At 44.5% G+C, this 12311-nt stretch overlaps 1 protein-coding gene across 4 annotated transcripts; it reads right to left on the bottom strand.

Annotated features, from left to right (window-relative positions):
• Positions 1-5914: 5914 nt before the first annotated feature.
• LOC144143535 (uncharacterized) lies at positions 5915-7604 on the bottom strand. Of its 4 annotated transcripts, none has more exons than XM_077675314.1 (4): positions 7258-7576; positions 6981-7185; positions 6281-6414; positions 5917-6064 (listed from the first exon to the last, which is right to left on the bottom strand). In XM_077675314.1, exons 1-4 carry the CDS (start codon positions 7513-7515, stop codon positions 5978-5980), a joined length of 684 nt encoding a protein of 227 aa, XP_077531440.1. In that variant the 5' UTR covers positions 7516-7576; the 3' UTR covers positions 5917-5977. The 4 variants fall into 4 exon arrangements, 3 of the variants coding, with proteins under 3 accessions (XP_077531440.1, XP_077531441.1, XP_077531442.1); XM_077675315.1 differs by having other exon boundaries at positions 5963-6017; positions 6309-6414; positions 7258-7574; XR_013317122.1 differs by lacking the exon at positions 6981-7185 and having other exon boundaries at positions 5915-6064; positions 7258-7601.
• Positions 7605-12311: the final 4707 nt, after the last annotated feature.

Here is a 12311-nt window from a genome sequence, read left to right as displayed (position 1 = left end):
CCACGTTTTCTTTTTTTCTTCAACTATGAACGAACTCGCTCGAGACCGGCCGGAACGAGACCGGCCGGAGCGCGGCACTCCGCTTATATGCGCAGCGCGCCCGAAGGAGAGGAGACCGCGGAGAGAGAGGGCGCTGCACATGCGCACAGCGCGCCTGTGATGTACTGATTGCAACACATGAGTGCCCAATTGTCAAACGTGTCTCCTCATTATGTTTACTTGTTACGCCCTATTTCTCTGTTCGTTACTATGACTCGGCACATACCCGTGTTCGCACTGCCAAGCAATGAGGGAAGTTACGCGAGCGCAATTTGGTATGCACCTAACGCTAACATCAGTAATTACCATACTCAAATTACTCGTGGAGGCCTCAGTACGTGTGGCTAATACGCGTTTCCGAGGCAGAGCCCACAACCCATTCAAGTTAGTTTTTATTCCTTTGCGTTTGCGTTTCTTCTTCGTCCATCGTTACTATCACTTGGCACATAGCTGTGCAGGCATCGCCAATATATTACTAACGTATTTTGATACCTGCATAATTGCTGTTTGTTTAATCAGCAGGCTCTGGTTACTCCCGAAGGTCTCTGTGAATTTCCCTAGCACACCTTTTCTTGCGGAGGTTATCACGAGCACCTATATCCACGCTTAGACAGCTTAATTCACTGAGCGGTGGTGGCGTTGCATCCCATACTCACATTCCGATGTCCTGAATGCAATACCACCGAGACCAAACATAACCCCACTTTCTGGTCAACCCAATTACCCAACTGTTTTTAAAATAATTGACGCGGCGGTAATTTTGTGCGCTGCCCGCGGGCCAGGGACATAACATTTCTGATTATATTACTTAACGCATCGACGCACGGTACACAGACGATGAGGCGTGCTGTAGTGGAGGGCTCCGGATTAATTTTTAAGACGTGGGGATCTTAAACCTGCGCCGAAATCTCTGACACACGGGCGTTTTTGGTTTTCACCTCAATCAGAAAAATGAACACCGCGGCCGGGAATCCATTCCGCGTTCTTGTGCTCAGCAGCACAACGCCATAGCCACTGAGCCACCGCGGCGGAGACAAAACACTTCAACCCACCGAGTTAACAGTGATTTCGCGTAAAGTGTTCATCATGTAGCCACACAATAAACCTATACAACGCGTATGACAGGACGCAAACACGAACCACTAGCCGTGGTTTGGTGGCTATGGCGTTGTGCTGCTGAGCCCAAGGACGGGGGTTCGATCCCCGGCCGCGGCGTTGGCTTTTCTGATGGAGGCAAAATGCAAAAACGCTGGTCTGTCGGTCTGTTGGAGACTTCGGCTCGCGTTAAAGGTCCCCATGTGGTTAAATATATTCCGGCGCCGTCCACTACAGCGCGCCTCATAACCTGTGCCGCTTTGGCGCGTTGAACCCCATAATGAATCAATAAACGAACCAAGAATAGAAAATGCTTCGTTATCACAGTAAGTTAATGAAAACTCCCTTTTATTCTTTTTATGCCGAAGCCACCCCACATGAGAAGCGTAAGTAAATTTTGTCTGTGAGAATTTATTTCAAATCCCTCAATGTGAATGAAAAGGTCAAAACGTTTGTTGTAGGGTACTTGAGAAATCGTCGCAGTTGCACTAGCATTTTTAACACCAACTGGGATGAGACGAACTGATACTTTTGCACCCACTATTTAGAGAGTACGCTGCAATTTCGTAAAAAGCGATTTGATATTCTGCTAAGCTTTATATTGGAAACGTGTCCTTTTCTTAAAAAAGCATTTGATATTCTGTGAAGTTGTGTCTTGAAATTGTGTCTTGTGCCAAAAGAACCAAAAAGTCGTTCGGATATGTTTTAGCAAATTCTGGCGAAATACGCTACGAAACACTTGATGTTTACTGGTTGTTTTACTGCCGTGGAGCACGAAAGAAACACTACTAGTGCCTTATGTTTAAAAAAGATTGGGTTTTACTAGAGTGGACATTTTGGAACAAAATGCGCATCCAACGGATCTCATTGATAATTTTATACTTATATTTTATTCGGCTGGTACGCTTTCTATTATAATAAATAAATACAAGTGGTTACAAACTTAGTTCCGTGAAACATTTGTTTCTGCACATTTTTCAGAGGAAAACCGGAAAAAGAGTATTGTACTCCGTAAGTAGTGAAATACGCTACAAAAAAAAATTGATGTTTACTGTTTGTTTTGCTCGCTTGGAGCACAAAAGAAACCCTACTAGTGCCTTAGGTTTAAACAGATTGGATTTTACTAGAGTGTACATTTTGGAACAAAAAGGTGCATCAAACGCAGCTGATTGATCATTTTTACATATATTGTATTAGGCTGGTAGGCTTTCTATTGTCATAAATAAGTAGAAGTGGTTGCAAACTCAGTTCCGTGAAACATTTTTTTCACCACACTTTTCAGAGCAAGACCGGAAAAAGAGTATTGTAATCGGTAAGTAGTGAAACTATCACTACTCAATGTTAATCGCCCTATTTGAAAACGATTACAAAAACTTAACGTCTCAATGCGATTATCGAGGAAAATTTTATGGATATATTGCGTTAATATCCCTCACCGTGGTATAACGAGACAAAAATTCAACAACTTATTTTGTAGAAATAAGGAACTATGAAGACAAAATTTAGCACCTTTAAGTTTGAAATCCAGCCAATCGTAACTCGCGCCGCTCTTTTCTTGCCACAAAACATGAAACACGCGTTTAGATTGGATGGTGTTTTATTGGTCACAGAAGAAACATCATACAGTGTGCAGATACAGGAGGGGGACCCCCGAAGTCAAAGACTGCAGGGGGACCTCCTCCTGCTGCCTTAACCAAGAATACGCAACAAATTTATAAAAAATCTCTCCGGATGAGCTCAGCTAACCTTGGATATGCAAAGCAAAAGCTTGGCTTAGTCTGGTTTGGTTTCGCTTGGTTACCCTATGATGTAGCTGTATTCCAACCACGGCTAAAAGCCGTTCCATCCCGTGCAACGATCACAGAAGAAGGCCCGGCCTCGCATTCATTCTCGGCGAAGGGGGCGTTTTTTAAAGACGATAGTCTTTCTTGGGCTACTTAAACCCAGAAATTTTGGTCTGTCTGTATGTCTGTATGTCTGTCCGTCTGTCTGTCTGTGACTCGATTCAGCCAACCGGCCAAAGCAAAACAATGCCTGCGCAATAGTCTTATATAGTCACACCTAAATCTACCCGTCTACGTCCGGTGTAAGGTTCGTACTTGTCAACATTGTTGAAGAAGAACAAGACATTATGCAAATTTGAGACAACAAATCAATACAGAAGTGATATTTGCAGTGTGTTTTTATAAAAAAGTCAAACATGCTGGACTTTTGCGAAATTAAATACTGTATCAACTGCCGAAAAAGAATTCACTCCGCCGTCGCCTGCTGTCGCCCGCGCCACTATAGCTTCTGGCGCCATTATAAGAAATCAACCAGCAACAGTTACGCAAGGTTCCACTAGATAGGTTCCACGTTCTGCTTACAACGCACGTGGAGTAGGGAAACGCGGTTCTATAAACGTTGAAGTAGGGCGCCTCGATTAACGCGTGTCTTCGCCGTACGGCAGCGTTGGCATCGAGACACCCGGTTTGGAGCAGTGCAACGCGGGAAATTTAAAATGATTTAAGCAAACCTTTGGCGTCTTTACCTTACGTGGAGCGCGACGCAAGAGGAACAACATGAGAGGTGAGCGGGAAAGCGAAGGGAGGCATTTACTTGGCAAAAGTCGATAAAGACTATCGTCTTTTGACCTCATTTGCAACGAAAGGAGCAGATACGCGGCCAATTTTTTTAAAGTGATGTCTATGCGGTGCACGCAGTACGGTCTCATCAGATTTTACTTCTTATGCGACTGTGTGCTCACGCCGTTAAAAGAGAGATGTTCAGTACTATTTTAAGAAAACACCGTAAACCACTGTTACAACGAAACCAGCGGTATAGATAAAGCATTCCTAATAAGCGGTATTTTCATATAAGTGGTTTCAGATATTAGCGTTATTTTTGCATACGCTGCGGAGACTTAAATTATATGTACTGATTTGGGCCTATATGTACTGATTATATGTACTGATTTTTGTTATCGAGTGTTAACTGCATATTGTCGTGATTACCCTCGCTCGCTGGATGTTTTGGCACATCAGGTCAGACTCAATATACACTCTAAGAAAAAATGGAGTAGCGCTTCCTCCCTTGAGGGAGGAAAAGCAATGTATCATATGTTGGGCCCTTTGGGGTCGAAATTTCCTCCCACAGCGAGGGGAGAGACTTTGCTACCTGCGCGGGGGAGGAAAACCGCCGCCGTCAGGGACGGAACTCTCTCCCTCAAAACAAATATGGCGGTCGACAGACGGGACGCGAGCGGGGCCAGCGGAGCATTGTGAGCAGCGAAGCATTTCATCGTTCTAAATGTGCAGCACGTCAAACGCCTATATCGCGTCTTCGGATCTCATTTAAAACGTCGATTCATCAGCACCGCAACAGCATCCCGAGAGGGAGTTTGAGCGCGAGTGTGTATGGCGTACCGCGCCGATTGCTCTCGACTTGGAGTCGTGCTTGACCGACCCCGTTTGCATGCTTGGGGAATATTGAAGGTTTTCAAAACAGCGATCGTTTTTCACGCATGCGAGCTTTATTAAAAGAAGGTGTGACTTGCCGTAAGCGACGACGAATTGCAGTTATCGCACAGAAGGAAGGATTTAAGCGGACACTCGTCCACACTGCACAGAACTTCACTCGCGCGAGTCCACTCGGCGGCATGGTTAACGTTGGGCATGGCTGCACCACACTTGCTACGCACAAGAGTCGCCATCAGCGAGCCTGCCATCAGCGAGCCTGCCAGCCAGCAAGCAAAGCGATCTCTCCTAAATTCTCCAAAACAGCCAACCTAACCCACACGCACCAAACAAGCCGCGGCAGCACGGATGAAAAAAAAAAAAATACTCCAGTGGCTTCTGCCATGCTTCTGCCGGTAGCAATAGTACTGCTGGACTAATAACGACTGCACTGCTTTCAAAAGCGCTGGATAAATTTGTTTTCCAGTTGCTTGAATATCGTGGTAGCCACTGCCATCTAGCGACAGAAAGTCGAGTTAAAATTGTTTTAAAAATGGCGCTTTCAGAAAAAAAAAAGAAAAAAAAAAACGGCACGAGGGCGTTTATTGCATACATAACCAGAGTTCAACATCGTAAGTTCAGACAACACACATCCCGCATACAAACACAAACCACATAAACACATCACGGCGCAAACACATATACAAATAGCGTACATACACAGCCTCTCAAGACACTTCGTACACTTCAGTGTTTGTATATATAGTCATCATGGCTGTGCGGCACTGAAAACCACTGAACCCTACTGCTCTTTGCAAAATTGCGAAAATAACGGACAAGTATATTCTAAACATTACATTGGTTACTTTTACTACTGTAACAGTGCACATTTATGTAAATTACGAACGGTGAAATATGGACTGCTATAGCAGCTATGTGATAATAAAGGGGGTTTGTTTTTAATGTCTGCCCAGCATTTTTCGTTGATCACATAATGCGTCTTCGGGTTGGAAACTTATCATCACTCCTCATTCTGGAAAGTGTTTGACTACTATTTTGTTTCGGATAGCTCGTGGTTCACGCAAATCTAGTATAGGAAGAAAAAAAGCGGTGCTAACTCGTATTTAGTGGCGTATAGGGCTAGTGCGCTGCTACTTCGGCCGTACACGCAGCGCCACCTGGCAGCCTCCGCGGCATTTTTTGCTTGTCCGGGTCTTAGCGAAGTCAGCCGCCGCCGGTAACGAAGTGTTGCGGGATGGCGCCTGTGCGGGCGAAAACACGCAAATCAGTGTACTGTTGCGTCTACGGATACCATAACAGCTACGCCAACACTGCTGACAAGCTCCCGAAAACCAGTTTTTATTCCTTTCCGTGGAAGCCGTACGAAGAGGAGCGCAGGCTGCGCTGGCTTAGGGCTGTGCGTCGTGCAAGGTAAACAAGCGCGTTTGGCGTCTCTTTTGACAGCTCCCTCCTGGCTTCGGCTTCGGTGTTTCTGCCTGCAAAAATAAAAAAGAAAAGAAATGTGTTAATGTGGACTGAGGAGTTCTAACATGAGAAAGTTTGTTTGTTCAACAAACTTTCTTCTTCTTGTTAATATGACCTGTTTCATGCAATTTAGTTTATTCACGTGCATTTAAGACTCTATTTACTGCAAGTAAAAAGGACGGATTGAGCAAATGTTTATGGTTGTGCACCCATACGTGAATCCTTACCGTAAGTTGTGGCTTGCGCCCAGAATGGGCGCGGTGAAGCGAGTGCAGCTGCAAGTGCTTCAAACTCTGTCCTCCTCGTTTTGATGCGGTGGGCCATCGTGCTTGTGATGCGGTGCTTCCGCTCTTGGTGCCATCTGCGACAAAATGTGCCATTTTGTATAAAATGCACAACACGCTGTGAAGCACATAAAGGCTGCAGATATAACAAACCTGTCTACAGCAGCCTGGCCCAGGGTTAAAAGCGCGATATCCGCTATCTGCTCCACGCTTTTTTTCACAAACGTTTTGTAATACGTTTCCTCTCTCTGCTCCAGCATAGCGAGCAGGTTGCACCTGTTTATTGTCAGGGGTACCACGCTCGCCACCTGCATGGTTGCGTACGTTTCTCGCGCTTCCCCGAGCAGCGATCTGACAACCTCGATGCCCAGATTGAGACTTTCGTCTACAGCTTCTGTGGAAGCACCGGTTGGATCTGCATTTTCGTCGTGGCTGTCCTCGCACGCGATCATGTCCGCGAACGCACACCTCACGCCCGAGAATTGGGCATGTACCGTTTTCGGGCACAGGGGTTTGAGTACTGGGGCAGGCAAGGGGCGACCTGTATAAATAATTATCAAGTTGTATGATGCAATACAAAAAAGCACGCATGCTTCAATGTTGAATAATCTGAACAATTCAAGAAAGCGCTCCTCGTGCTTACTTGCAAAGAGTTCCTTTATCTGTTTCTTCGTGTCCAGGGTCGGTCGCGCAGAGGGTTTCCCCCAAGCACGCGGCAACTCCGTGCACGATTTCTCCTCGTGGCTGTTTATGAAAACGGCCACCGCCGCCGCGTGTTTACACCAACCGCGGCAGCCAGCCTTGCACGAACAGCGGCCTCGCACAATGCGCCTTGGGTTCGGCGACAACTACATAAACAAAACAAATCACCATGTACGTGAAATAAGCACATAAGGGTATCTCAAATACAATTCACTCACCTCCAGCCGCACGTCGTAGTCGCAAGTGCTCTTCATCTGCGGAATGCACCTGGCCACGATTTCAGACGGCGCCGTCTCGCTGAGGATTTCTTCTTTTACGCCGTACACGTGGTTGCTCGCGTAAAGCTTGATGCCGCGCCTGAAGCAACTTCCCTTGAAATACTTCTCAGGGCTCTGTATTTTACTAAAACCGCAATACAGCACGCACGATCCGCTTGGCGCCGTCATGCTGGCCTCGCGCGGACGCGGCCGAGCCATAGAGAAAGCCTTGCGGAGCTGCGTTGCACGGAACGGCGGACAAGCAAAAAATGCGGCGCGGCGCCGGAGGGGGCGCCACCGGTTCCAATTCAGTGGCGCCTCCAAACGAGCGCACGAGGCCTATTGCGAATTCCGCCCGCGCGCGATGGCTTTCCCGGCACAACTCGCATTCCTTTTGACTGCTGTATCGCGTTTATCGCGTTTCTACGCCGCATGGCGTAGCGTAGGTCAGGCTGTATACGACCGAGTGCATAACAAAAATAACCGAGCTTAGCATATAGGCCCATTCACACTGCGACGAAAGCGACGTGAATTCTGTCGCTTTCGTCGCTATCCCTCTTCTCGGCGCCGACTGCAGCACTTGGTCAGAACTCCGCCTTGATGAAGGCTCTCGCTCTATCTGAGCTTTAAAGCACTCGATCAACATTAAAGCCCGTTCACAGTGCGACGAAAGCGACTGGAATTCAGTCGCTTTGTGGCACGGCGACAAAAATTGGTCCCGACCATTCGTCAAAAACTATCGTCGCGCGACAAAGCGACGAAATTCCCGTCGCTTTCGCTTGCTTTCGTTGCAACTGTGAACGGGCCCTTAGATACACTTTAAACTTGAGAGTTTCAGGTATAACAATTGGTCATTGCCTAATTAAGTAATTCGGAGATACTTCTACAGAGAAGCAAACGTGTTGCTTTCGACACCTCTGCAAACCCTTGACTACACAAAGCCTTCCAGGAAATTACTCCTTAAATACTTGAACACACAGCAGTGGCATGCATAAGCTTGGACAGAAAAAAAAAAGTTCTCTCGACTTCTTGAATTGTCTGCTGAAATCTGCTTTCACCTGGCTACTTCCCTTGTCTCATCTAATGCTTCTCTCCTCACCTGTACAGGCATTCTCCCCTACTACCGAATATTTTGCCGAAAATTCCCATAACCACATGCACAACTCCCTCAAAACGGGCAGCCAGCGATCGTATTTATTAACTGAAAAAAACAGGAATAGTTCCACCGACCGACGCCGCGGTGTTTTCTTTCTTTTTTTTAATGGCGATGCCGGCTTTGATCTCTGTTCTACAACGAGATTTCCTTTTTCTGGACGACTGTACGAAGGCTCCCCACCAGGTGAATAGTTTTAATTAATAAATAAAATTCAGAGAAAACCCAACTAGGCGCATTTAACACTTTGCTGCATGTTTCCAGTACAGTTGTTTACGGTTAATTATGCTGATTCCGACATTACAGATTTTGTTTGCAAATTAGCACAGGCTTCGAACCTGGCCCAGGGTTTATAAAAAAAGGTGCCTGTATACGTCTGCGTATGGTGGCCATATACCTGAACGCATGAAGGATTCATACAATAGAATGGATTTTTTTTTAATCACTCACAGATGAAGGTCGGACCCACCGCCTGCACTTTACTGGTGGTACCTGCCGTCTGGCCAAATTAATTTCAAAAAATTAATTCACAACTGCCTCCCACCCTCCTCGCTCCTTTATTGTAGCCTGGGTTGCTGCTTGTTTTTCAGATTGGAGCGAATAGAGCTGACACTCTTCTCGTACTTTTAATGGTCCCCATGGTAGCGCCCTTGGTCTTTTCTTCAATTTTTCTGTAATGAATTGGTTCCACTGTAAATTAGCCCATCCAGATTTGGCAATACACGCAATTTCACCATTTTTGATAATATCCCGTCCTGGAGTCATGAATGGGCTACGGGATTAAAACCGGATGAACCAATCTCCCTTCATATCGTCGACAAAAAGAATACATTCACATTTTTTCACCCTTTTTCAGGAAAACTGTCGCCCGAAGCTCAGAAATGTACTTATTTAGCTATTACATAAACTAGCAACTTGAGTTGAAGTCCCATATAAAAACCAATGTTTCCTCATCTTGTCGTGAAGTCTGTTTTATAAAGTATAAACTCACCAATGCTCCAGCAAAAGTTAGACGACTTTTGTACCCTACTTTAACTTGATAGAAACTTCAGCATGCCTGCATGGTCTCATGGTCTATAGAGGAAATAATATCGAATTGCTTAAAAAGACTCTAAGAAAGGCTGTTGACTTTATTTATTCCAAATATAATTGCACAAATTCTGTTTGTGAGATCACGTAAGCTGACGAGATTCAAATATTAGTCAAAGAGAAAGTTTTTACATCTTACATTTCTTTACTAGTAAGTTCAGATTTATAGCTATAGTCGCACAATATGGTCGCACGGGATCTGTTTCTGAGCTCATTCAAACTGGTGTGATTCCAGCACTAGGGAAAAAAGGGTCTTAATGCCTTAAATTTTTGCTCTTGTTATCCTGCAAACTTGGCCTCGATACAAGACCACGGCATACTCCAAAATATTATTCGTCATTACCATGCCATTCTTTCACCCGTTGTACACACCGGTTTAAAGTTTCTTTTTTTTTCCACATGTATTAGCGACTGAAAAAATACATCTGAACATATGTCTTGATTCATTTGAATATTTACCTAGTTTATTTTAACCTTCTCATTGCTGCCACATGTAGTATCCTGAACTGTTGGTATCTCTCATCTTCACACCTTTATGCCCCTCCTTCTTGGGCCTCTGATATGCAGTATGCACTTCAATAAAAATTTAAAAAATGAGTGACAAGGGCAGCTCGAGGTGCTGAAGAAAAATTGGTCTCACACTAATTGCAGAAGGCTCTTGGCAGAACACAGCGTGTTTACCCCACACAAAATGATACTCACAGATTAAATTTTATTTGAAAGCAAGACAGCCATGTACAAAAACAAACATGCCCTAGAGATCTATAGATACATGAATTAAGCTTATTTATAAGCAAAGATGGCTGCGTTTTGTTAAGAGCAGTGATGTCTCAATGAGATACAAAGGTCTAATTCATTTCCATAATTTCCACCTTTAATGCTGCCTTCTGTTTTGAAATGAAGCCTCTTTCAGCCAAAGTTAGGCAAGTAAAAGCACAACAAAAGGTGTTTGTTGAATGCTACCAAATGTACTAAGTATTACAGACTTGAAACACACAACGTTAAGTGAACAAGGCTACATACAACAATAAGTTAAGTTAATTCCGACTCGAAAAAAAAAAGATCAGCACTAGATGATGCTAAACTGCAGCACGGTTTATTGACATCTCATCAATGGGCACACAACTCACAATGATCAAGTAGTCCCATGCATGTCGAACCCATTCATTTTGCACCATTCATATTTTTCTTCTTCTGGGTTCCTTAAATATAAATTGATATTTGAGCATCATCACATACACTATGTTCTTGCAATCAGTAAAAATTATATGCACTCAACACCAATACAATGGCTTAGAAAAGTGGACAACCAGATTAAACTATGTTGAGCGCTGCACATCTGTTTTTGCGGCGTGCAAAAACTTTGACACCTACTAACAATACCATATACCCAATTAAAAAACGTACACATATGCCAAATTTTTGTAGCTCAAAATGTCCTTGTTTTATCTTGTTGGTTTATTAGCTTCTAGTTAATCCTGTTTCACAACTTTCCTAGGTCACAAGAGGGTAGGAAGAACTGGTATGTTTTTCTGACTGTCTGTCTCCCTTAAGAAACGTGAACACCATATTAAACAGAAGCTCAATGACTTGCCCAATGTGCTGCTTTGTACATAACATGCATGTGCAACACACAAGTCATTTTCAAACGAGTGGACGTAGTGCAAAAAACCTGGTAGGGTTTTTCAATAACCCCCAGCAACGAAATCATTTGCATTAATATCCCGTATATTTCCTCTACAAATTTCCCCTACCTGTTTGATAGCTACGGTTCGCTGCAAGTTCCCGTGAGTCACACACTATATCCACACACCACTATAGGTACACACCACATCCTGGAGCAGGACTAATTTTTCTTCAACTGCGAAGTTTCTGAGAGAGCTCTACGGCTATCCTTTGTAGCCGTACAGCTGCATTGAGGTGGATGTCAAACTTTCCTTCGTAGTCACTCACCTCGCTGCCTGTACAGAGACGTCTACTAGTAATCCACCCTGTGTGGTGTGTCTTGTGTCCTCACATAACAAGGCAGACACATTCAACATAGGTGATTCATCTAAGCTGCAAACATTTGCTATTGGGTCAGGTATGTAGGTTGCTCTAATGTTTTTTGTGGAACTTCTCTTACGTTGAAGGAAGTATACTAGAGCACCTTCACACGAAGTCGTGTGTAAAAAGCACTATTTTCAATGTCATTAAGCAGCAGCCTCAAGTTTAAATTAGTTTACTAGATGTACCTTTCTCTGCAATAAGGTCATTCTTACCATTGAAGATAACTAGCCCTCATATAATGTGTGCATCGCAGAAATTGAGTTCGTTATAAGTGGGTTTGGACGTACTTAATTAGTCAACATATCAACATATCAGCTAAAACAGTCAGCTTCCGACCGTTCTAGTGCCCTTTTCCATTTCTCCCTACGCTTGGCACCAGTCAGAAGACAAAAGTGCTACACCCTTTCATTTGTGCTTCTGCACCTGGAATGGCAGCTAGACACAGCCCAATCAAGGCATTCTCAAGCTCAGGATGCCTGTCGGTTACTTTATACACAAAGCGCAAGCACATGAGCTTAGTGCAACAGGGTGTAGTGGAAGAACCACGCAAGGCAGACCGAGGCCATTGCTGCATGAAATGGGGCTGAAAGCTGTAACTGCACGGGAGCCTTCCAGATGATGATAGTAATGCTAAATAAATGATTCGAGATAGAGAGAAAGCTTTAATGAATACTGAAGACAGCCCCACAAATGGCATTGCTTGCTGCGTCAGATGGGGTGAACA

Source organism: Haemaphysalis longicornis, unplaced genomic scaffold, assembly GCF_048455015.1.
Source record: "Haemaphysalis longicornis isolate Haplotype H1 unplaced genomic scaffold, Haemaphysalis longicornis Haplotype H1 scaffold_6, whole genome shotgun sequence".
NCBI classification, from domain to species: Eukaryota; Metazoa; Arthropoda; class Arachnida; order Ixodida; family Ixodidae; genus Haemaphysalis; species Haemaphysalis longicornis.
Note: the sequence above shows the minus strand (reverse complement) of the source record. Positions and strands in the feature narration are given on the sequence as shown.